The sequence below is a fragment of the Salvelinus namaycush genome, chromosome 2 (genome assembly GCF_016432855.1).
Source record: "Salvelinus namaycush isolate Seneca chromosome 2, SaNama_1.0, whole genome shotgun sequence".
NCBI lineage: Eukaryota > Metazoa > Chordata > Actinopteri > Salmoniformes > Salmonidae > Salvelinus > Salvelinus namaycush.
In genome coordinates, this window is record NC_052308.1 from 71,176,206 (window position 1) to 71,199,717 (window position 23,512).

A 23,512-nucleotide genomic window follows, 5' to 3' on the forward strand; every position below is an offset into this window, starting at 1 on the left:
AGTGAAGATACACTGTAAAAATGCCTGAATACAATACATGTACTGGTCTCCAGGCAGAATTATTTTGTGCTACTACTGCCACTGTGTGATGAAACATAACAGTTATAAACCCATTGGCTACAAACAATAGACCTAATGGCAAAATAGAAAAGATTCCCTATAGATCCACATCAACAAAATCAACATGTGTAGCTTAGCCCTAAAATCGAATAATTACATATATGCTAAAAATGCTTTATTAAAGTAAAAATTTATTAAAATAACTATTTATTTTAGATACATCTTCATGAGCAATTGGCACATCAAACGCTTACTACAGTATGTACAGCTATGCGGACATAGCAGTAGTGAAGAACAGACTACATTTACAGACTCTCAGGGAACAAACAATTGGCCAAATGAAATAGAAATCAGACCTGTTGATTTTATCCTGTTTTGGCAACATTAACACACACTACTAAGGCTTTCTTGACATCAACTGCAAAAAATTAAAAATGTTTTTTTAATAAATCGCTCAACACCCCCAGTTCCAGTGCAATCTGGAGTGACAGACAGGACACACCTGTGTTAAGACTCAGGACCAGGGAGTGTGTTAGAGTCTCTGGTCATAGTAGCAGGTGCTGAGCCCCTGAGAAACAGCTTCCCTCCACTGTCTCCGCTGCTGCTTAGGAAGTGGGATAGCAAGCCGTACAGTAGAGGCCTGAAAACACACAATATGTACAGTTGAAGTCGGAAGTTTACATACACTAACACGGAACCTAAACCGCCTGCGCGCGTGCGCCATCGTGCATACATTTATTTTGTCCCCCTACACCAAACGCGATCACGACACGCAGGTTAAAATATCAAAACAAACTCTGAACCAATTACATTCATTTGAGGACAGGTCGAAAAGCATTAAACATGTATGGCAATTTAGCTTGCACTTGCTAGCTAATTTGTCCTATTTAGCTAGCTTGCTGTTGCTAGCTAATTTGTCCTGGGATATAAACATTGAGTTGTTATTTTACCTGAAATGCACAAGGTCCTCTACTCCGACAATTAATCCACACATAAAACGGTCAACCGAATCGTTTCTAGTCATCTCTCCTCCTTCCAAGCTTTTTCATCTTTGAACTTATATGGTGATTGGCATCTAAACTTTCACAGTATTACCACGACGACCGGCAACAAAGTTCGTCTTTCAGTCACAAAGGTGGGTATAACCAATGAGGAGATGGCACGTGGGTACCTGCTTCTATAAACCAATGAGGAGATGGGAGAGGCAGGACTTGCAGCGCGATCTACGTCAGAAATAGAAATGACTTCTATTTTAGCCCTTGGCAACGCAGACGCTCGCGAGCAGTGTGGGTGCAATAATTGAATAACATAGATTCCTACATTTATTTTGCAACGCTCGCGCACGGTGTAGTCAGGGTATTAGGTTGGAGTCATTAAAACTCATTTTTCAACCACTTCACAATTTTCTTGTTAACAAACTATAGTTTTGGCAAGTCGGTTAGGACATCTACTTCGTGCATGACACAAGACATTTTCCAAACAATTGTTTACAGACAGATTATTTCACTTATTATTCACTGTATCACAATTCCAGTGGAACAGAAGTTTACATACACTAAGTTGACTGTGCCTTTAAACAGCTTGGAAAATTCCAGAAAATGATGTCATGGCATTAGATGCTTCTGATAGGCTAATTGACATAATTTGACTCAATTGGAGGTGTACCTGTGGATGTATTTCAAGGCTTACCTTCAAACTCAGTGCCTCTTTGCTTGACATCATGGGAAAATCAACAGGAATCAGCCAAGACCTCAGAAAAAAAAATGTAGACCTCCACAAGTCTGGTTCATCCTTGGGAGCAATTTCCAAATGCCTGAAGGTACCATGTTTATCTGTACAAACAATAGTATGCAAGTATAAACACCATGGGACCACGCAGCCGTCATACCGCTCAGGAAGGAGACGCGTTCTATCTCCTAGAGATGAACGTACTTTGGTGCGAAAAGTGTAAATCAATCTCAGGAACAACAGCAAAGGACCTTGTGAAGATGCTGGAAGAAAACAGGTACAAAAGTATCTATATCCACACTAAAATGAGTCCTATATCAACATAACCTGAAATGCCGCTCAGCAAGGAAGAAGCCACTGCTCCAAAACCGCCATAAAAAAAGCCAGACTACGGTTTGCAACTGCACATGGTGACAAAGATTGTACTTTTTGGAGAAATGTCCTCTGGTCTGATGAAACAAAAATAGAACTGTTGGCCATAATGATCATCGTTATGTTTGGAGGAAAAAGGGGGATGCTTGCAAGCCGAAGAACACCATCCCAACAGTGAAGCACGGGGGTGGCAGCATCATGTTGTGGGGTGCTTTGCTGCAGGAGGGACTGGTACACTTCACAAAATAGATGGCATAATGAGGATGGAAAATTATGTGGATGTATTGAAGCAACATCTCAAGATATCAGTCAGGAAGTTAAAGCTTGGTCGCAAATGGGTCTTCCAAATGGACAATGAACCCAAGCATACTTCCAAAGTTGTGGCAAAATGGCTTAAGGACAACAAAGTCAAGGTATTGGAGTGGCCATCACAAAGCCCTGACCTCAATCCTATAGAAATTTTGTGGGCAGAACTAAAAAAGCATGTGCGAGCAAGGAGGCCTACAAACCTGACTCAGTTACACCAGCTCTGTCAGGAGGAATGGGCCAAAATTCACCCAATTTATTATGGGAAGCTTGTGGAACGCTACCTGGAACGTTTGACCCAAGTTAAACAATTTAAAGGTAATGCTACCAAATACTAATTGAGTGTATGTAAACTTCTGACCCACTGGGAATGTGAGGAAATAAATAAAAGCTTAAATAAATCCTTCTCTACTATTATTCTGACATTATACATTCTTACAATAAAGTGGTGATCCTAACTGACCTAAGACAGGGAATTTTTACTAGGATTAAATGTCAGGAATTGTGAAAAAAAACTGAGTTTAAATGTACTTGGGGCACAGGTGTATGTAAACTTCCGACTTAAACTGTATGTCTTTACTAGGTCTAATAGTAGTATTTACAGTTTTCAATCAGGATAGGATAAGTATTTCAGGTCTGGAATCAGTTTCCTGTGGCCTTTTATGAATCATTTCTAGATAAACTTACACAGATCTGGAACTGGGGTCCTCCACCACTTTCAGCTCATTCGCCATGAACTGTCTGTCAAGTGGTACCTCAGGTTGACCTGATTCTGAAAAACATTGATTTGATAAGATCATAAAATCCAACTTGTAATTGAATAACGGTGAACCTACCAATGGCACTTATATTCCGTTCTGAAATTGATTGTCATATGGTTGAATTGAATGCATAATATTCACCTGCTGTCAACACAGACGCTGTGTATCGATACTTGTTGAATTCCAGGTACTCGCGGATGAGCTCGTTGATTAGAAGGTTGTCGTGCGACAGCGCAGGACGCGGCTCGCTCTGATCATCGAGTGCATTGAACACCTCAGCTCTGATCCGAGCTTTCAGCTGACCCAACACACCTCGAGACTCCAGGCTCTCTCTCAGAGCTGGGAGAGAAGATAAGTTGTTGAAAATGGTATCATAAAAACCTCTAAAAATTGTGGAGACATATTGATAACGTACACTTTAAGGTGTGTTGTTCTGTACGATAGCCAGGCAAACTTTGATAGCTAGCTAACGTTACCTACTGTCGTCTTACACTGTGCGTTGCACGAACTATGAAACAGTTGCAATTCGCTTCCGTTTAATAAATGTAATATAGACTTTAAAGTGAAAGAAAGGACAATGCTTACCGCATTTCAGTTCCGTTAAGGTCGCCATTGCAACAGGTATAAACAAATGACGTTCGTATCTCTCACCGAGGTCAAAGGGGAAACTTAGCTGCACAAGTTAACTTTTGCTCCCACCTAGTGGTCTAAATGGGTTACTTGCCTGGGCATGACCAAATCGTTTTCCATTAGTTCCCACAGCGACAAAGTCAAAATGGTCTGTGTCGTAAACATTTATGAAAACAAAAATTAGCTTTTTGTTCTTAATATAAGGTCAGGTATAGGCATAATGTTAGCAGTGTGATTAAGGTTAGGCTTTAAAATCATATTTTAAGTAGAGAGTTTATGACTTTGGCTGTGGTGACTAGTGCCTTTACTGTAAGCAAATTATGCCTAATGTCTGCATCGCAGGAGGTTGGTGGCAACTTAATTGGGGAGGACAGGCTCGTGGTAAAGGCTGGAGTGGAGTTGGAATGATATCAAATACATCAAACACATTCCATTTGCTCTGTTCTGGCCATTGTTATAAGCTGTCCTCCCCTCAGCAGCCTCCTGTGGTCTGCACACCCTGTCAATGACAGGCTTTGGAAAATGTGATCCCATTTATATTACAGTCATTACATTACCCAACTGCCTGCAGTCATGCTTGACTCATACTTATATAAGGCATAGAGGCATAATTGTATTGTTTCACAGATGAGACTCACAAAAACATTATTTTCAAAACAGTTTTATTTCCAGCATGAATTATTGCACAGTAAAATGTTCAATCAAAAAATGAACAGATTGAATACAAAAAGTATAAATATAATACAATCTCTTAGAATTTGAAGGCAACTTACATGTTCATTATATCACATAAATATTGTAGTTTCTTCTTAGCATATTGTCTAAACCAGTAAGACAAAAATATGAAGATCTTTTGACTTCTTTTGGAAAAGTCCATGTTATAGATCTAAACAGGAAGGAATGTCTATTTACAGTCAGTCATAACTGGAACCAAAGGAAGGATAACACTAACATTCCCGTGTGGCTCAGTTGGTAGAGCATGGCGCTTGCAACGCCAGGGTTGTGGGTTCAATTCCCACGGGGGGACCAGGGTTCAATTCCCACGGGGGGACCAGGATGAATATGTATGAACTTTCCAATTTGTAAGTCGCTCTGGATAAGAGCGTCTGCTAAATGACTTAAATGTAAATGTAACATTGAATGGTATGTGATGAGAGTCTGTTACCTCAATATGTCACCCATAGCTTTGAGAATTAGGTGGTCTGTGTGCGTGCACGTGTGTCGCACCCATAGCTTTGAGAATTAGGGTGTGTGTGTTCATGCACGCGTGTCTGTGTGTAGGTGGAACGACTGGTAGATGTAAAGTGGAGAAACTTTTTTTTTAACACATTTTGTCCATTGTTTTGAAAAGGTGTTCTCTTCATTCCTGTCGGGTTTCCCGTCACCACTGTAACAGTTGAACGTCCAGGTTTTTAGGCCTACATACCCGACCATACAGATTCTATTGACCAATTTGTGTTTACTAAGACTGAAATATACAAATACCGCAGAACAGTTGGACGCTAGGCTAGCTAAGCACCTTGGCTCGCTGCAGTGTTTTCTTCTTTGACCAGACTCATAAAACACTGAAATGGCTGGGTAGGAATCAGACTGAGTGCGTCTGAAATGGCACCCTATTCCCTATATAGTACAAAACCTAAGAAAGTGCACTATATTCTGTGGAATAGGGTTCCATTTTAGATTGATGACTGTGAAAAGCTTTGTGTTTTCTGGGTTTTACAGGGTCAGCCCTTTAAGGCTAGTGGTCGGTCAGAGAATATTGCTCCACTTTCTCTAGACTTACCCTGTGGTTGGATGGTATGAGAATAGATATGAATTCATTATAAACTTTTTTTCTGTCTGATGACATGATAACACGGGGTCCTGTTGGAGGACGAACCAAATGTCAGTTACCATCACTGATATGAACAAAATAGTCGGATTTGGTTGCCTGAGATTTCAACTCAACATCAAAGGTACCCAGGTGTTCTTCAAAAAGATGCTTCATAAAATGTAGCAGATCTACAAAAATAATTTGGTTCACATTCAGAGACTGAACCAAAGTCCTTTGGATTTTGCACTCAGTCTGACTTTCATCTCCATAAGTTTCATTGGCACAGCCTATATACAATATTTAAAATGTTTGCCTAGCAACAACCCATCTGCGTCCAATAATAGCTTCATAAATCACAGTCTTTGAGATCGGGGCTTGATGTCTCTTTCCCCTTCCGAGCACCAGTTTGAGTGTGCGTAGGTTTCATGTCTTTATTGTGACCAGAGAGCACATACTGTTCACTAAATCGTCATCAGCTTCGCTTCTGGGTCATCTTTGGTTTACATCGACTTCAGTTCCGGGTCGTTCTAAAAGCATTGCTCTCAGGAAGAGTTTGAACTGCCTGGATCGTGGAGCTTGGAATTGCCGATTCTACATGTGTTGGTTTGGAAGAGCCAGGGCCATCAGAATTTTCCCATGGCCAGAGCCACCTCGGAGCTGGGTAGCTTTTAGACTAGCCCAGCCTCTCGGCACATACGGTAGAACTGTCCCCTGTTTGAGATGAGGTTGGTTGGGGAGTCCATCTCCGAGATGTGGCCTTTGTCCATCACTATCACTCTGTGGAAGGAAGAGAGAGAAGTGTCAAATTCTGTGACTGAACCATTGATTTTGAGATGTTGCGACATCATTTGACTGGGGCGCAGTAGCTACTAGGTGTAGGAAAGGAATTGATATGCACATCCCAAACTTGAGAAAACTGTCGCTGGGCAAAAAGTATAGCAGAGAGCCTTACCTGGTATAGTCCATGATGGTGTTGAGGCGGTGGGCGATGGTGAGCACGGTGCAGTCCTCAAACTGTTGTCTGATGGTGGACTGGATCAGGGTGTCTGTCTCCAGGTCCACAGCGGCCGTGGCCTCGTCGAGAACCAGGATCTTGGTCTTACGGAGGAGAGCGCGGGCCAGGCAGACCAGCTGGCGCTGACCCAGACTAGAGAAGACAAATGAAGGAAGGTTGAATATTGACACTTAAACTTTTGAGCACCAAAGCACAGAATATAGAGGTTGACAGATGATAGAACCAGATATAGTAGACCAGATGAAGCAAAAATAATGCTCAATATAATTTTCAGTCCAGGAATAGGCTTAATCTGGATGGAGGACACCAGCCCTAGCCTATAAGCTTTGTGTTTGGTCTTTGGGGGTTCTTTGTAGCTCAATTGATATGTGTCACATATTGTTAGGGAGCGACGCAGGAGATGAGAAGCAGGTACGGGGAGTGAAGGTTTATTAGCTGACGGACATGAAACGGAACAGGAACAACACCTGGACAGGAACACATAACAAACACAATGCGGGGAACACAACCAAGGAACAGACAGATATACAGGGGGTAATCAACAAAGTGATTACCTCGAGCGCCAGGAGGGAAGAGCGGGAGCAGGCTTGACAGATATGCATGCCTCAAGTGTAGGCACGCATGACTGTAAGTTGCTTTGGATAAAAGCGTCTGCTAAATGGCATATATATTTATCGATACTATTATGTTATTTGGTCAAATATATCAATTGTCCGTACCTGAGGTTCTCTCCTCCTTCCGAGCACTCATAATTCAGTTTGTCAGGCAGGTTGGACACAAAGTTCTTGAGGTGAGCAAGCTCTAGCGAACTCCATATTTCCTCGTCTGTATACGTGTCGAAGGGGTCAAGGTTCATACGCAGAGAGCCGGAGAACAACACAGGGTCCTGTTGGAGGAAGAAGCAAAAGTCAGTTACCATCACTGTAGTAAGACATTTTGGGGGATTATCAAATAAAATCGATCAATCAATAACTGTAGTACCTGTGGGATGATGGTAATGCGGGATCTGAGGTCGTGGAGTCCGATCTCTGCGATGTTGACTCCATCGATGTAGATCTCTCCCTTGGCTGCCTCTAGGATTCTGAAGATCCCCAGGGCAAGGGAAGACTTTCCAGCTCCGGTTCTGCCCACAATGCCAACCTAAGAATGACAAATTAGACCCTTCGTTAGATAGGATCAAATAGTTTTTACTGGTCAGGTAACATGGCCGGGAAAATACCCCTGGTCCTAAGTATGATACAACTGTAAAAGGAGTATGTTGCTTCAGACAAAACTGAATATCATAAACAAAGCATTATGGGTACTGTAGAAGGCTACCTCATTCTAGATTGTACTGACCTTTTCTCTCTCCTGGATTTTCAGGGTGATGCCTTTCAGTGCCCAGTCCAGGCCCTTGCGGTACTGCAGTCCATAGTCTTGGAACTCTATAGTGCCAGTCTGAGGCCAGGCCAGAGGCAGGGAACTGCCCTCCACGGTCCACCCAGCCTGGTGAGTATAGAGAACAGTTAAGATTAAATGGATCTGTGTCTCTATATCTATGTTCTTTGTCCCTCTATGTCTATAGATCTAAACAGGTTAGTTGCACAACACTTCAGTTACTGTAAACCTTGCTAGATAATGGTTAGTTTGGCAAGACTTCAGATACTGTAAACCTGGCTAAAGAATGGTTAGTTTGACAACACTCCAGTTACTGTAAACCTGGCTAGAAAAGGGTTAGTTTGACAACACTTCAGTTACTGTAAACCTTAAATAGAGAATGAATTACAATCATGAAACAGTAACTGCCTACATAACTTACAATGTTAATGTCACTGCTCATGTCATGCATATTACTTATATAACAGCTCATTTCATTGGGGGGTATTAGCTAACAGAGAAGGTATACAGATGCTTACCTCTTTTGCAGTGTCAGCATACTCCTTCACCCTCTCAACAGACACAATGTTGTTCTCTACGTCTGTCCATGATCTCACAATCCAGCTCAGAATGCCAGTCACCTGCACAACACAATTGCGAGGTTCAAATTAAAACAGAGCCCTCTCGTTTGAGGTAATATGCAGTTAGGATTGTGCAGCACGTAGGTAGGCTATTCTTCTGGGGGGGTTTTCAGTTTGGTAAACCACACACTTTCTGATGCAATAAAAGGGATTGCCTGTAATGGGTTTTGTGTGATTGTAGCCGGGTACAAAATATTAAAATTACTATTCTTCTTTGTTGCTAAATGAGTTGTTTACCTATAATGACTACGGTATAGGGTGTAATATCTTACCTGGAGGGAGTGTGACACAGCCAAACCAACAATGCCAGGGCTCAGGGTGTCTTTCCCCATCACTGAGAGAATAGCTGCGGCTAAAACCACACCGTTACCGACAAACTCAAGATTAACTGCCAACCACCTGCGGATATCAGGAGATGAAAGCCTGATTAGTTGTGGAGAATGTTTTGGCCTCCATCACTCATCATGGAGGTGTTTTGATTGTGTCAAATCACCAGTTGGCAACCCATCCCCATCCCTAACCTGGTGGCCACAAAGCGGGGGAAGTAGGAGGTCTGGTTGAAGTCGACCCTCTTGTTAGCCTGCACAATGAAGCGGTGCTGTTCTCCGAAGGCCCGTATGACACTGGCTCCCTGCACCGTCTCGTTGAAGTGGGTGTAGATGGGCGAGCGGCTCACCGACTCCAGCCTCCGCAGCTGGCAGGATGTGGCCACGTAGAAACTCTGTAATGCACAACGGAAAAATAAAACATGACGTTTTAATGAACCGAAAGTACCAAGAGGTGGTGTATGTGTGTGGAAGTGGGTTTTCCACTCCAGCATTTCTAGTAGATTTACAGTATGTAGCCTGCCATTACTTAGCACTACTATGTTAGCATGTGGGATAAATCACCACGCAAAACCAACAACTTGCAAAATCCGCTATTTTGGTTTTCAAGAGTCTAAAACTATTATTCTTCCACAAAACGGTGTCTCAGTCGGTTAGAAACATACCTGAACGAAGGCGTAGAGAATGGCGAGGGGCAGGATGACGACCGCCGCAAAAGGTGTAGCCAGCATGACGATGATACAGACTTCCATCAGCTTGAAGAGGTAGCCCAGCATCATCTTGAGGCCGTCGGGGATCATGCAGTCGATAGCGTCGATCTCCTTGGCAAAACGGTTTAGGAGGTTCCCACTGGGGGTGGTCTCAAAGAAAGACATGGGGGAGTGGAGAACGTTCTTCAGGAGGTCCATGTGGAGGTGCCGGGACGCGATGATACCTCCGACCGAAATGGCCACCGTGGTGCCGAAAATAGCGATTCCTGAAATATAAAATAAACTGCTATTAGGATCCCTGCTGTTTGGCAACTGTGGTTTATATCAGATACTGAAACTCTCAATCTCTCAGAAGGACTCTTGGAGGACTAGGACAATGGAGGGTTATAACAGATCCAAATAAACAAACATTAGTGGGATTAAAGATGGAATCCGCATTAGGGGAAACAGCGCCTCTGTCTGCCCCAGCACCTTTGATGTTATTGTTTTTGTTTTATGAACGAAACAGAGTTGAGGTGTGTCAAGCAGCATGGTAAAACAAAATGCAGTACGTATTCTGCTGTTCAGTCGTGCATGCAATAATGTCTGAGTGGAAAAAATTTAAGGATTCTAGCTAAACTGTAGTATATGCTGTTTCACCATCAAGGATTCTAGCTAAACTGTAGTCTATGCTGTTTCACCATCAAGGATTCTAGCTAAACTGTAGTCTATGCTGTTTCACCATCAAGGATTCTAGCTAAAATGTAGTCAATGCTGTTTCACCATTAAGGATTCTAGCTAAACTGTAGTCTATGCTGTTTCACCATCAAGGATTCTAGCTAAACTGTAGTCTATGCTGTTTCACCATCAAGGATTCTAGCTAAACTGTAGTCAATGCTGTTTCACCATCAAGGATTCTAGCTAAACTGTAGTCAATGCTGTTTCACCATTAAGGATTCTAGCTAAACTGTAGTCAATGCTGTTTCACCATCAAGGATTCTAGCTAAACTGTAGTCTATGCTGTTTCACCATCAAGGATTCTAGCTAAACTGTAGTCTATGCTGTTTCACCATCAAGGATTCTAGCTAAACTGTAGTCTATGCTGTTTCACCATCAAGGATTCTAGCTAAACTGTAGTCTATGCTGTTTCACCATCAAGGATTCTAGCTAAACTGTAGTCAATGCTGTTTCACCATTAAGGATTCTAGCTAAACTGTAGTCTATGCTGTTTCACCATCAAGGATTCTAGCTAAACTGTAGTCTATGCTGTTTCACCATCAAGGATTCTAGCTAAACTGTAGTCTATGCTGTTTCACCATCAAGGATTCTAGCTAAACTGTAGTCAATGCTGTTTCACCATTAAGGATTCTAGCTAAACTAGTCTATGCTGTTTCACCATTAAGTATTCTAGCTAAACTGTAGTCAATGCTGTTTCACCATTAAGGATTCTAGCTAAACTAGTCTATGCTGTTTCACCATCAAGGATTCTAGCTAAACTGTAGTCTATGCTGTTTCACCATTAATGATTCTAGCTAAACTAGTCTATGCTGTTTCACCATCAAGGATTCTAGCTAAACTGTAGTCAATGCTGTTTCACCATTAAGGATTCTAGCTAAACTAGTCTATGCTGTTTCACCATCAAGGATTCTAGCTAAACTGTAGTCTATGCTGTTTCACCATCAAGGATTCTAGCTAAACTGTAGTCTATGCTGTTTCACCATTAAGGATTCTAGCTAAACTGTAGTCAATGCTGTTTCACCATTAAGGATTCTAGCTAAACTGTAGTCTATGCTGTTTCTCTTCATCCAAGTCAAAAGGACCTACTTTTATCTTTGGTGTCTTTTCCCAGTAAAATGCATTCACCACTGACCTTGTGCGAAGCCCAGAGCCCCGTAGACGGCCAGCTTCATGTCCGTGTCGACCTGGGTGCCGTTGACGATGGGTTCGTCGGCCCACAGGCTCAGCCAGTAGTTGTAGGCCAGCGAGGCCCCCTGCTGGAAGGCGTACAGGAAGACGATGGGGATGATGAAGGCCATGCCGATGGTCTTGAAGTACTCCATGTACATCTCCAGCCTCACCTGTGGTAAAAAAGACAGGCAATCAGTTGCTAGAAATTGACAAACACCTGTTAATATGTGAAAGGTGAGAAAGAAGCTCCGTTTGTTTTAAAGAAACAATGTACTGGAGCGCTCAAATGGGTACAACCTGTATGGCTATGGAGACTTTATCATTTAGTTTGAACCATTTTTAACCATAAGAGGTGCAGTCAAAGATCAGCTCTTCTTCTAGACTCACCCTCCCAGTGCGTGCCTTGTCAACCTCCATCAGCTTTCCCAAGTCCTCAGGAACCTGCTCCTCTTCTATCTCAGACATGGGCTCCATACCCTGCAGGTTAGTACTGTTGGTGTCTCCCCTAGAGAACATAGAGGGGTTTCAGTTAGGTTTTTATTTTTAAGATGCTTGGCATGCTCAATGTGACGTTTTCTCCAATAGACGTTTATTATACCATTGAATCAATTAGAACCATGATGTTATCAGGAAAATATTATGTAATGTGCGCTGGAAATTCACTTACCCAATGAGCTGCTCTTGGGATAGATCTCTTGAGAATGGCATGAAGTCTGTAACACTCAGCCGTGAGCTGGCCCTCCTGGCACCTGCAGCAATGGTACAAAATGTTCATTTACATGGTGAAAAGCTTATTGGTGAGAAGCAAATGTTTGTTCATCAATGGCGATAATGACTTCTCCCAAATTTCATTACAATGAGGTCCTACCTCTCTGTGCGGCGGTCTCTGTGACGCTCTCTTTACGGTCGTTGCTGGCGAAGGTATGGATGAAGTCTGCAAAGGCCCCGTGGCGGCTCAGCAACTCCTGGTAGGAGCCACTCTCTGTGATCTCCCCGTCCACCAGCACCAGGATGAGGTCCGCCTGAGGCAGGAAGCTCATCCCATGGGTTACTAGGACACGGGTCTGGTAGCATAAACCACAGGAGCAGGATTAATCAAAATAGACGATCAGCGGAACTAGCCTAATACAAATGGTGGATTTGATTTGAAGAATCTGCAAAATCATGCTTTTCCATCTCAAAACCACACAAGGAACAGTCGGTTACGTGTAAGCTTCTAATATTGATTTCTACAAGTGTCACTCTGACTGTTAATAGAGATCATATTTTGGTCATAGTTTTACCTTATCTCTTAGCACTCCCTTGGGTCCGATGACTTTGTCGAAGATGTGTTGCCCCACATGAGCATCCACAGCAGACAGGGGGTCATCCAGCAGATAGACGTCAGCCTTCCTGTACACAGCCCTTGCCAGGCTCACCCTCTGCTTCTGACCACCCGAGAGGTTCAGACCCTGTCAGGGAGAACAATCAAGAAGAAGACATGACTCAAGATTCCAGAACATTCTAAAAGACCATTTGATTGACCATCTAGTGAAATGAGGTGGAATTCTAGAAGATTATTTTCATACCTTCTCCCCAATCTCTGTGGAGTCTCCAGCAGGCAGGATCTCCAGGTCAGGCAGCAGAGCACAGGCGTCCAACACCCGCTGGTACCAGGTCTTCTGCTTCTCACGACCAAACATAACATTGTCCTGGACCGTGGCATTCTGGATCCAGGCCTGCTGAGGGACATAGGCCACTGAGCCCTGTGGAGACAGAAAAATAAATAGAGGAACATTAGCATTGAAGAAGAAGAACATTGAGTGTAAACCAGACCCTCACAGACAGATTGTAACACTGAAACTGAAAACCTTAGATTCAATATATTCAACTTCTGTTGCTTCCTATTTTAAGGGAAATGTTTTACCTTAATTGAGACACTGCCGCTCCTCTTCTCTGTCTCTCCAAGCATGGCAGACAGCAGGGAGGACTTCCCGCTACCCACATGGCCCACCACCGCCACCAGTGAACCCTGGGGTACACGCACATTAATCCTGTAAACAGAGGAGTGGAGTTGAGTCTCTTAACTTAAACTTCAGAACGTGTGAAAATGGGAATACTGTTATGATTTACCTTTTAAGGCACGGAGGACCTTCTTTAGTCCAACTGAACGTTCCATTGTCTATCAACACACCTTCCCCATCTGAGAAGAAAATAGAAAAACAGAGGGAGAGAGAAAGAGAGGAACCATTGAAAAAGACACTAATATTTCCGCTCTGCATATAGGCATAACAGTTTATGCACCCGTTTATGCACCCAACAACTACCCAACGTTAAAAATATAATGTCCTTTTAAGTGACATGTCAAATTGCAGAGTCTACATAATTACAAGAGGTCTAAAATTACAGTGTGTTCTTTTTACGAGCTGTCTTAAGGAAGTGTTGACGGATTACAGGCGAAGAAAACTGCTTTTATTTATCTGGAATCATACGTCTGACTGTCTAGAAGTAATTTACATTCAACCACTGGATGGCAACATCCTATCATTACTCAGTCTCCCCAGTCGACCTCGATCACAGGAAGTGACAACATAACATTACCATTAAGGGTTCTGGATAGAATTCCATGGATGTAAACAACAAATCTTCTGAGGCTTGTTTTTATTGGTTACGGCAGGCAGAGGCAGACCACAGTTCCCACTGGGTAAGAGTTGCTATGAGTGTTTTTGTTGATTAATTGCTATAGGCTGATACAAAGCCCTTTGCTCCACTTGGAACTAAAAGTTATAGGTCAAGTATGTCAACATACATGGCACCAGTAGGTGTTCTTACCAGTACTCAAAGGGGCCTTGGCTACATTGTCGTCTTTCAGCTCCTCAGAACACAGGTATTTCCCTAAGCGCTTCAGCGAGACAATGGCCTAAAATTCAAAGAACATTTTTTTTTAGAACAGCAGCACAAAGCATTATACATTGGTTTGGTATGTTGAATACTGGACATTGTATTTCACCTGCATGGTAGTGCTCATGGCAAAGGGTAGCTGGCTCAGTGGGGTCTTCAGAATGTTGATGAGAGCCATGGAGACAAAGACCTTCTGGGCATCTAGGACGTTCTTGTCATCAATCAGCACATAGACACCAAACATGGAAAAGGCAATCTGGGGGGGGGAAACAAATAAGCATGATTGGGACACAGTGACCTGAAGCTGTAACTGTAACCATCACACACAGAATTCAGTGATGATACATTTCTACTGTGAGGCTTGAAGCTATGGATAGAAAAGAGTAGACCTGTATAGCCGAGCGAACACTGCAGCACGGGTATTAATTACCATGCATTTTCCAATCAATTTTCGGTGTTCTGGCTTGTTAGGATGTTCAACAGAGGGTTATATTTATACAGATTTTGAATTTTACTTCTTTTTTTCCCCCCTATTTACTTATTTAATTAAATGTTTTGAGAGTTGGATAGCCCTGGATAGAGCTCTACTGAGGTTTATTTGAACATGGTAGCATTTTGCTCTGGTCTAGGAGAGGTAGATGCAGCCTTCCAACAGGGGGAAGGCCAGCATAGGGGTCCAAGGTTTTCTCCTGGGTATTTTGTTGTTTTAGCTGTTTTTTCTCTTCTTTATATTTAATTACTCCGACCTTTCAGCACACTGGCCATGTGATTGTACTAACATTCATTTCTGATGACTATGACTATGCCTAATTAACATACTCTTGGCTCCACATGCTTTATCAGCTGGAACGTGAAAGGAATTAACCAGGCGGTCAAGCGTAGCCGAGTGTATGCTCATCTTATGTTCTTAAGTCTGGACATTGTTTTTCTCCAAGAGACCCATCTCCGGTCCAGCGACCTTGATAAACTAAAGAGAGGTAGACCAAATATTTCACTCCAAAGTTGGTGCAAAGGCCAGAGGGGCACCCCGTTTGTCTCCTCCAAAGTAATTTCAGATACTAATGGAAGATATATTATAGTAATGGGGAAATGGTTTAGCACACAGGTTATTCTGGCTAACCTCTATGGTCCTAATTGGGATGACGCTACATTTTTCTCTGACCTCATCGCAACACTTCCTGACCTTAACACTCATCATTTGATATTGGGCGGAGATTTCAATTGTGTAATGCATCCAAGTCTAGACAGATCCAGACCGAAGCCCAACAATGTAATTTCAAAATCAGATGCAGTAATCAACTCATTCTAGAATCCTATCATTTGTCTGATCCATGGAGGAGGAGCAATCCCACTGCTAAACAGTACTTCTTTTTTTTCTTCAGTCCACAGTACTCCTTTTTTTCTACAGTCCACATACTCTAGGATTGACTTTTTCCTGCTGGACAATAGAATTCTTCATTTTGTAACTAATAGCCAAAATCGCAGCATCGTTATCTCAAACCATAGCCCTGTCCTATCTCAGACCGTAGCCCTGTCCAGCTAGATATCCGCTTTCCGGACAGTACTGTGTCACAAAGCGCATGGAGACTTAACCCACTACTACTATCTTTTAGTGCCTTTAAAAAAATACACATCAACTCACATTGATGTCTTTTTACAGATCAACTGCACCCCTGATGTGTCTCACTCTACTGTGTGGGAGTCGTTAAAAGCAAATCTTAGAAGCGAAATTATTTCATACACAGTGTATGACAACAAACAGCGCACCAAATGCTTATCGGAGCTATCTCAACTGATTCTAGATGTGGACAACAGATGCCTCTTCTCCGACTCCTGAACTCTACAAAGAAAGACTGCTACACCAATCGAAAATTTGACAATCTTTCCACCAAACAAATCACTTTAGTAGCCTTAAACAAGCAAGCGGCTTCTCTCCATTAACATCTAATCATTTCTTCCCAGCATCACAGATTGACACGGCATTCCAGTTCTGGCATAGGAACGGTCTGGTGTTTTTTGTGACCCATTTGTTGATAACACCTTTGTCTCATTCGATACTCTGAGTGTTGATCATCATTTTCCCAATACCCACTTTTTTAGATATCTGCAAGTTTTGCCCAAAAACATTTCCCTTAATTTCCACTCGAGCCCACTAAGTGTCCAGTCGACAGGTACTTAGATCTTAACCCGTATCTGAAGGCAAAATCTCCAGATTATACAACATAATACAGAACATAAATCCTCCTTCCTTGGCAAATACAAAATCTGCATGGACGCAAGACATAGATGGCGAGCTTCCAGATGATATATGGCAACAAAGTATGGAGCGTATCCACACATCATCATTTTGCATAAGGCATGGGCTCATTCAGTTTAAGGTTTTGCTCATTCTCCATTACTCAAATGACAGATTGGCAAAAATATACCCAAATGTTGACCCCAAGTGTTTGAGATGCCACCAGAGTCCAGCGACTGTGGGACACATGTTTTGGTCATGCCAATCTTTGAGTGGCCTCTGGGACCCCATTTTTGAGGCATTCTCACATATGTGTAATACAACTGTTTACACATATGTATCCCACATTTTTTGGGGGCAGTGACCCCAACCCGGTCACTGACATTTTTGGGGTACTTTCCCTAGACCAGAATGCTACCACGCATAGCTGCTAGCTCGCCGCCTTGTCCTCTTTCACTGGAAGTCTGCAAAGCCGCCCTCCTTTATGCAGTGGGTTAAGGAGGTGATGTCATCTCTGCCTCTGGAGAAGGTTAGGTACACTGTGCATGGGTTCCAACAAAGTTCGACTTAGCCTGGTCCCCATTAATACAATACGTGGAGAGCCTGTCTTTTACTTAGTGTAACTTGCGTATTTTGATAAGCAGCCATGTCTGTTCTAGTGGCCATTTGTGCTGCAAATAATTTTTATTTAACTTTTTTTCCCATTGTTTTTGTTTCTATTACTGTTTGTTTCTGTTTGTTTCTTTCCTATTTAATTTACTTTTATAGATGCCTTGGTGGGTGGGTGGTGTGGAGGGTGGTTTGGAGGGAGGGAGGGAGGGAATGGAGGGAGGGGATGGATGGGGGAATGAGGGGTTGGGGTTGTACTGTTTTTGTTGTTACATCTGAAAAAGTTTTTTTTTTAAGAAAAAAAGTAAAGAGTAGACACTGAGCTATACTCCGAAAGACCAAATAACTATTACTACTAGTTATATTGTAATGCACATACCAGGAAAGTGGATGAGTTGAAGGAGGCGATGGAGATGGAGTAGAGGATCTGGGACTTCTTCAGGGCCTTCAGTTCTTTCTCCCTGTATCCCAGGACCTGCTCCAGAAAGGCCTTCTCCCATGCATAGAACTTCAAGATCTTGATCCCGTTCAGGATCTCGTTCATCAGCTTGATTCGCCCATCCATAAACTTCATCTGTACCTCCTAGGGAGAAGCATTCAAAGACGTGGTTAAATAGATAGTCGGCCCTTCTAAAAAGAGGGAAGAGGACAGCAACACCACAAGAGAACAGCACGATAGAAAACCTATAGAAGTGTTGTTGCACCAGCATACCTGTATCTATTACTCATCTCAAGATGGCGCTGCAGTGGATAGTAGCCGTCTTACAGGCTCCTGACCAATTCTGCTATTTTGTGTGTTTTTTTGTTTGACGAAGCATGTGACAAATAAAATGTGATTTAATTGGATTTTATAGACATAGAGTTGTCAGTTACAGCTGCAAATACTTGTCAAGTAACAGCTAATGTTGAGCACTCTACAGAAGTATGTACTTGTTTAATTTAATTAGAATTGTACTCTGTTACAGTATTGAACACAGTTCTTAACACTTAGCAGTTTTACGACGAGGAAACAACAAAGCGGCCAGGAAAGCGGTCAGTGACATTCTACGACTGTAAGTTAGATTAAAACAGGCATTATTGACAAAACTGTCTGTTGTTTTTCCAAAAAACAAATGAAAAATATAGCCTTTTATAGCCCCTTTTTTTCTGTGGTTGTTTTTCATAAGCATAACATGGTGGAGACATCCATCCAACCCGCACTCCCACACAGCTCTGCTTCGGCTATGTAAACCAGCTGTGGCATCCCTGACCAAACATGCAAAATCACATTCTGTTTCGGCTACTGCCTCGGGTCAAAGTAGCCTGGAAAGGCTGTCTGGTCCCAGATCTATTTGCACTGAGGTCAAAGTGCATATGAATCTCCTCTTAGGACATGTCCGTACCTGCAGTTTGCTCCTTTTCTTGGCGATGAATCCGTTGAGTGGGAAGATGAGGATGACGGTGGCAATTCCGGCTAGCGCAGACGGGCCTAGGTGCTGTAAAATGGCATTGTTTTACACAAGTCATCAAAAGCAATGTTTGTTATAAATGAGTACCAAAGAAAACATATGTCCGTCATCAATGAGTACCAACAAAAACAGAAGTGACAGTGCCATCCATACCTGCCAGAGGAAGAAGAGGCAGAGGGCGATCTCGATAGGAGCCAGCCACACTGCGTTGAAGTAAACCACAAAGTCCATGAGCTTCTGAGTGTCGGCTGATACCAGGTTGACGATCTCCCCCACTGTGCACGTCCTCCTGGATGCACTGTTGATCACCAAAGACTAGAGGAAAAACAGAACAACCTCAAGTTAAACCTCCAGTAAATGAGTATTATGTAACACTTGGTTCAAGGTTTCTTAACATTCATAACCTCTTTTTCCAACTTAAATAAACCCTAACTTGACAACATATTTATTTTTCAATGTTTTTTTCTTGGTCCTTGGGAAAATAATATGTTAATTGTCGAGGTATAGTTTATTTACGTTGGAATTTCAAGCCTGCCATTAAGAACCAATGTTTACAACGTGACGCCCAGTCACCCACTGTCTACTGGTTGGCACGACGACGTACCTTTCTGTAGACCAGTCCCATCACGGCTGTCTTCACTCTCATGCCCACGGTGAAGCAGGTGTACATGTACTGATGGTTGAACAGGGACTGGAGACAGGACAACAGGAACATCAGGGTAGCGTAGAAGTAACCCTTCCACAGGGGGGCGTCTTCTTCGTTCATGAAGCCCAGAAGAAGACTGTTGGATAAGGGTGAAAGAGAGAACATGGTAATATCATACAGTACTTCCTGTGGATACGTTCTGCTTCATGTTTCTGGATACTCAACTCAACAGTCTTATTCACACTATAAAACATAAGCCTATACACTGAACATAGACACTGTGCCACTGCCAATGCAGTGCATTTAATGGAGTCATAAGCACAGACAAGTTACTGTTCTCTGTCAGCTTTGTGTACCCCTGTCATGTTCCTTCACTTTCACTGCTTTGCCATGCAGCCCTATGCGGACTATGATCATTAGTGTGGCCGCAGGGCCTGCTGGTCGACACAAAGCCGTCTCTAGTTGCACAACAGTGCTCCTCTTGTGGCTGGGCTGGCCTCAACACTTGGCTAGTGGCTCTCTTATTGTGGTCCACCAGAGCAACCTCAGCCTTTCTGCCGTTTAGAGCCTTCTCTTCACTCTCTCTTTCCTTCCTTTCTTTATTTTCTTCCCTCCCTTAAGCTAAGCTAATGTCCTTGACTCTCCATGTTGGGGCAGAAAGCTGTGGTCTCTGACTCGTTTCTCTTGACTGTAATTAACACTTCCACCAAGCCATGGTTGTGCAACAACAACAACAAGGTTCCTGTCTAGACTGGCATTGGGTGCCAGAGATGGGGTCAAGCATGGCAGGTCCAGTATTAAGGTTGCCAAATTGACATTTTAGTATGTATATCAATGTCAAGGGCATTGGAAATAGACGTGGAATCTGTCTGACTTGCTAGGGATTATTGTGTCAAGTGTTGCCCAGTTTACGATGGCTTTGTTTACGATGTGATGCCATGGATTTTTGGGAGCTTAGTCTCCTGTGTAGAATTAACGTCAAACCCTTAGCCATTTTTACCTGAGCACCTGAGGGATGGCAAACATAAAGAAGTCGTGGAAGATGATGCACATCGTCCCAGTAAGGAAGTAAGGTCCGAAGTTCCTGGCCAGTGTCCTCAGCAGACAGAAGCCGGAGCTCTGCTCCTTCTGCAGCTTCCTGAGTATCTGGGCCTGGTCGGGCAGTCTGGTGCCCAGCGCCACGCCTGCCGCCATGGTCTTCTCCTGCCTGGAAAAACAAAAAAAACAGAGAGGACATCTGAGTTTGATGGCCCTACATGTTGCCTGTTTTTTTTTAATATGAAACAAAGGGATGAAAGAAATTCAACAACAGTCTTGGTTGTTCATTTGACACATCTCCGATGCAAAAATGTGAAGAGAAGACTTTTCAGCAGCCATTAAAGGCATTATCCTGCTCACACGTGAGTAGAGGAGCGCTTAACGCAAGGTTTTGGAATTTAACAATGGGATCTTCAAAGCTAGTGTCTCGACGTTACAGTATGCTGTCCTTAGGGGACTTCTTTTGACCTATTTCCGGACTTAAGTGTCCCTTAGCGAGACAGCTTGTTTTTCCGATTACAACTACACAAGCTCCTCAAGGGATCTCGATCATCTAGAGTTCTAGGCAGACACTATTGTGAAGTTTAACCACAATGTCAATGTCATAAAATTTAGTTTATTGATTCCTGAGTTTCTGAAGCTGCAGAATTAGTTTGGCGAGAGTATGCATATTGTAATTGGTTCTTACTGTTGCAGTTTGGCGCATTCTGTTGTCCACTCCTCCTCCAGATCAGAGATGATCTTGTCTGATGTGTCCTCTTCCCTCAGGTTCCACAGGTCTCCAGCTTCCAGAGGGGTACGATAACCTTTAACCACCAGCCTGAGGGGAACAGCGATGATACACTGAGTGTGCAAATTAAGAACACCTTCCTAATATTGACTTGCACCTGGTCAGTCTATGTCATGGAAAGAGCAGGTGTTCTTCAGGTTTTGTACACTCAGTGTATAAGTTATACACAAACACCCACGTACATTATAAGATTTACAGTATAAAAGATTTTTCAAACAAGTCAACATGTTGTTTGAGAGTTTCATTAAACCATCTTACCCAGTAAACCACCAGAAGAGCATCTTCGACAGGAAAGAGGCATCCTTGACTGGACATGGGTTCTGAAACAGATTAGAGGGTGAATGCCACTGACTTTGACCACCATGTAAATCTCTCAATGTTTAAAGGCTTTGGTAAAACATAGGATTCCTCTGTGGCTGACTTTAATGGTTCTATGATGTACTTGTGGAGTCTATTTACTGGATGCTAATGAGTTTAAACAGCATGATGCAGTAAGGTGGTCCTCAGTGGAAACTGCATGTGTAAATAGCTGGAGACTGTGGACAGGAGTAAAGCGCGTAAACAGTTAGAGTTAGTGTTGGAGCTAGGGTTGGGAGGAGAATTTGAGGTCCATGCTGGGTGGTAACGTGTCGTCACTGTGGCACCATGCTGAACACACACACCTACACACTAGCAATTTGTGCTCATGCTCGATCTTTGGCAATCTCTCTTCCCTTTACCGCCCCCTCACCGGAGGTCTTACTCTGTTTCTCCATCTCTCTCACTCTTCCTCTCCGTCCCTCACTTTCTCTGTTGTTGTGACTGACTATGAGAATCTCTGACCAAGATGTGGGGGAGAGCAGAGAACACACTAGGGTGTGGCTCTTGCACCAGGCTGTGGCTTCCAGTCCTCTGAACCTCACTACCGCTGGCCGACCAGGACAGATGCTGAGACATTTCAGAGTTTTTTGGGACAGTTTGTTTTCTTGTTTTTCTCTCAAGATACAGTATCATGTCATGTCATGGACTATATAGGCTTCACTGTAGCTACCACTACCAAAGTCAGGTTGATTAGAACAGGAGTTGTTATAGTCGTTATGGTTGTTTGGTTGGAACATGATTCATCAGTCTTTTTTTGATTGGACCGACCGTGAGAGAGTATGATTCCATGATTCATCAGTCTTTTTTTGATTGGACCGACCGTGAGAGAGTATGATTCTGTAAACCGCATAAATACAGAACTGCGTTGGTGGTGTAGTGGTGTAGCGATCGTAGCATGGTTCATGTGGTGTGTGAGTCGTGTGTATGGAATGGACAGAGTAGACAACACACATTCATTCATTAATTCACACTGTCCTCATAGGAAAGTGGGCAGAGAGAGGAAGTGAATCACTTGAGCTTCCACCAAAAGGGAAACTCAGTGAGTGTGTTGACAACGAAAGTCGAAAACCACAAGATGGCTTCTATTCTCAATCCCAGTCTCTGCCCAAGCATTCTCTCATGTTTTGGAAGGAGAGAGCATTTTGACGGAAGTGAAATATAGCCCACGTTCTGATCTAATGCCTACCTTGACGAGGACGGTTTTCCCCTCTGGAGGCTGGTCAGCGAAACAACACAGGAAGAGCTGGGCCAGTTGGAGTGAGAAGTAGGAGAAAAACGCTGTGTATCTCACAATATCGGTGGTGATACCCTGTTAAAAAAGAAGAACAGTGAATATTACATGATTTGCCTAAGTAAATAAAGTTTAAATAAATACAATTGCCAACATTATTGTTGTCATTGAATTTCTCATGCAACATATAGCTGTGTAACCATTTGTGGGTTACTGAGACATGCATCTCTTGAGTTTTAAGACATAGGGAAATGGGTTGGTTACACGCAGCATTGGAACTGTGGCATCAAGGAAATCATGTTTCAATGTAAATGCTCTGTCACAACTAGTAAACAATGTATCATTAATTGCGATACTTTTTATTTCATCAGCGTGGGTTTGCATGAGTTTGTCAAAATGCAAGCTTTTCTTCCCAGATAAAGATTTCAAGATTTCCCATACTTGAACTCAACATAAGGCACACTATATAGGACGGGATATGGTTATATGCCACGATCACAGAGAGACTCAATAAAGCTTATTTTGAACCGTAAAGCCAAATCGTGGTGAAAAACCAAAGTCTTTAATACGTGGCTTTATATAAATGAAGCAACAGTAAAAAGCTCCCTGCAGTCACGCTACGACCCGTATCTGTAAATAGAGAGATTGTGGGGGAAGCAGACACAAACC

General features: G+C 42.9%; 2 protein-coding genes and 1 long non-coding RNA gene across 4 annotated transcripts in view; 1 reads left to right on the forward strand and 2 right to left on the reverse strand.

Annotated features, from left to right (window-relative positions):
• Positions 1–231: 231 nt before the first annotated feature.
• cep20 (centrosomal protein 20) lies at positions 232–3,879 on the reverse strand. Its single transcript, XM_038960403.1, has 4 exons — positions 3,813–3,879; positions 3,369–3,566; positions 3,154–3,238; positions 232–700 (listed from the first exon to the last, which is right to left on the reverse strand). Exons 1-4 carry the CDS (start codon positions 3,838–3,840, stop codon positions 568–570), a joined length of 444 nt encoding a protein of 147 aa, XP_038816331.1. The 5' UTR covers positions 3,841–3,879; the 3' UTR covers positions 232–567.
• On the forward strand, positions 3,463–21,444 carry LOC120017566. The gene is made up of 3 exons (XR_005472124.1): positions 3,463–3,595; positions 8,048–8,173; positions 21,231–21,444. It is a non-coding gene; the product is annotated as an uncharacterized LOC120017566 (long non-coding RNA).
• Positions 4,893–23,512, reverse strand: part of LOC120017544 (multidrug resistance-associated protein 1-like) — a 32,983-nt gene continuing 14,363 nt past the window's right edge. For both annotated transcript variants that reach the window (XM_038960391.1, XM_038960383.1), the window contains 27 exons: positions 22,799–22,921; positions 21,511–21,572; positions 21,151–21,282; positions 20,425–20,631; positions 19,383–19,560; positions 18,932–19,093; positions 18,713–18,805; positions 17,710–17,913; positions 14,595–14,741; positions 14,417–14,504; positions 13,718–13,787; positions 13,512–13,638; positions 13,174–13,350; positions 12,889–13,056; positions 12,474–12,669; positions 12,273–12,354; positions 11,993–12,110; positions 11,568–11,775; positions 9,674–9,984; positions 9,204–9,403; positions 8,955–9,081; positions 8,581–8,682; positions 8,024–8,170; positions 7,667–7,825; positions 7,405–7,571; positions 6,623–6,817; positions 4,893–6,447 (listed from right to left, as the gene is read on the reverse strand). In XM_038960391.1, the coding sequence (XP_038816319.1) occupies positions 6,339–6,447; positions 6,623–6,817; positions 7,405–7,571; positions 7,667–7,825; positions 8,024–8,170; positions 8,581–8,682; positions 8,955–9,081; positions 9,204–9,403; positions 9,674–9,984; positions 11,568–11,775; positions 11,993–12,110; positions 12,273–12,354; positions 12,474–12,669; positions 12,889–13,056; positions 13,174–13,350; positions 13,512–13,638; positions 13,718–13,787; positions 14,417–14,504; positions 14,595–14,741; positions 17,710–17,913; positions 18,713–18,805; positions 18,932–19,093; positions 19,383–19,560; positions 20,425–20,631; positions 21,151–21,282; positions 21,511–21,572; positions 22,799–22,921 (4,059 nt within the window). In that variant the 3' untranslated portion in view covers positions 4,893–6,338. The remainder of the gene's footprint in view (positions 6,448–6,622; positions 6,818–7,404; positions 7,572–7,666; positions 7,826–8,023; positions 8,171–8,580; positions 8,683–8,954; positions 9,082–9,203; positions 9,404–9,673; positions 9,985–11,567; positions 11,776–11,992; positions 12,111–12,272; positions 12,355–12,473; positions 12,670–12,888; positions 13,057–13,173; positions 13,351–13,511; positions 13,639–13,717; positions 13,788–14,416; positions 14,505–14,594; positions 14,742–17,709; positions 17,914–18,712; positions 18,806–18,931; positions 19,094–19,382; positions 19,561–20,424; positions 20,632–21,150; positions 21,283–21,510; positions 21,573–22,798; positions 22,922–23,512) is intronic.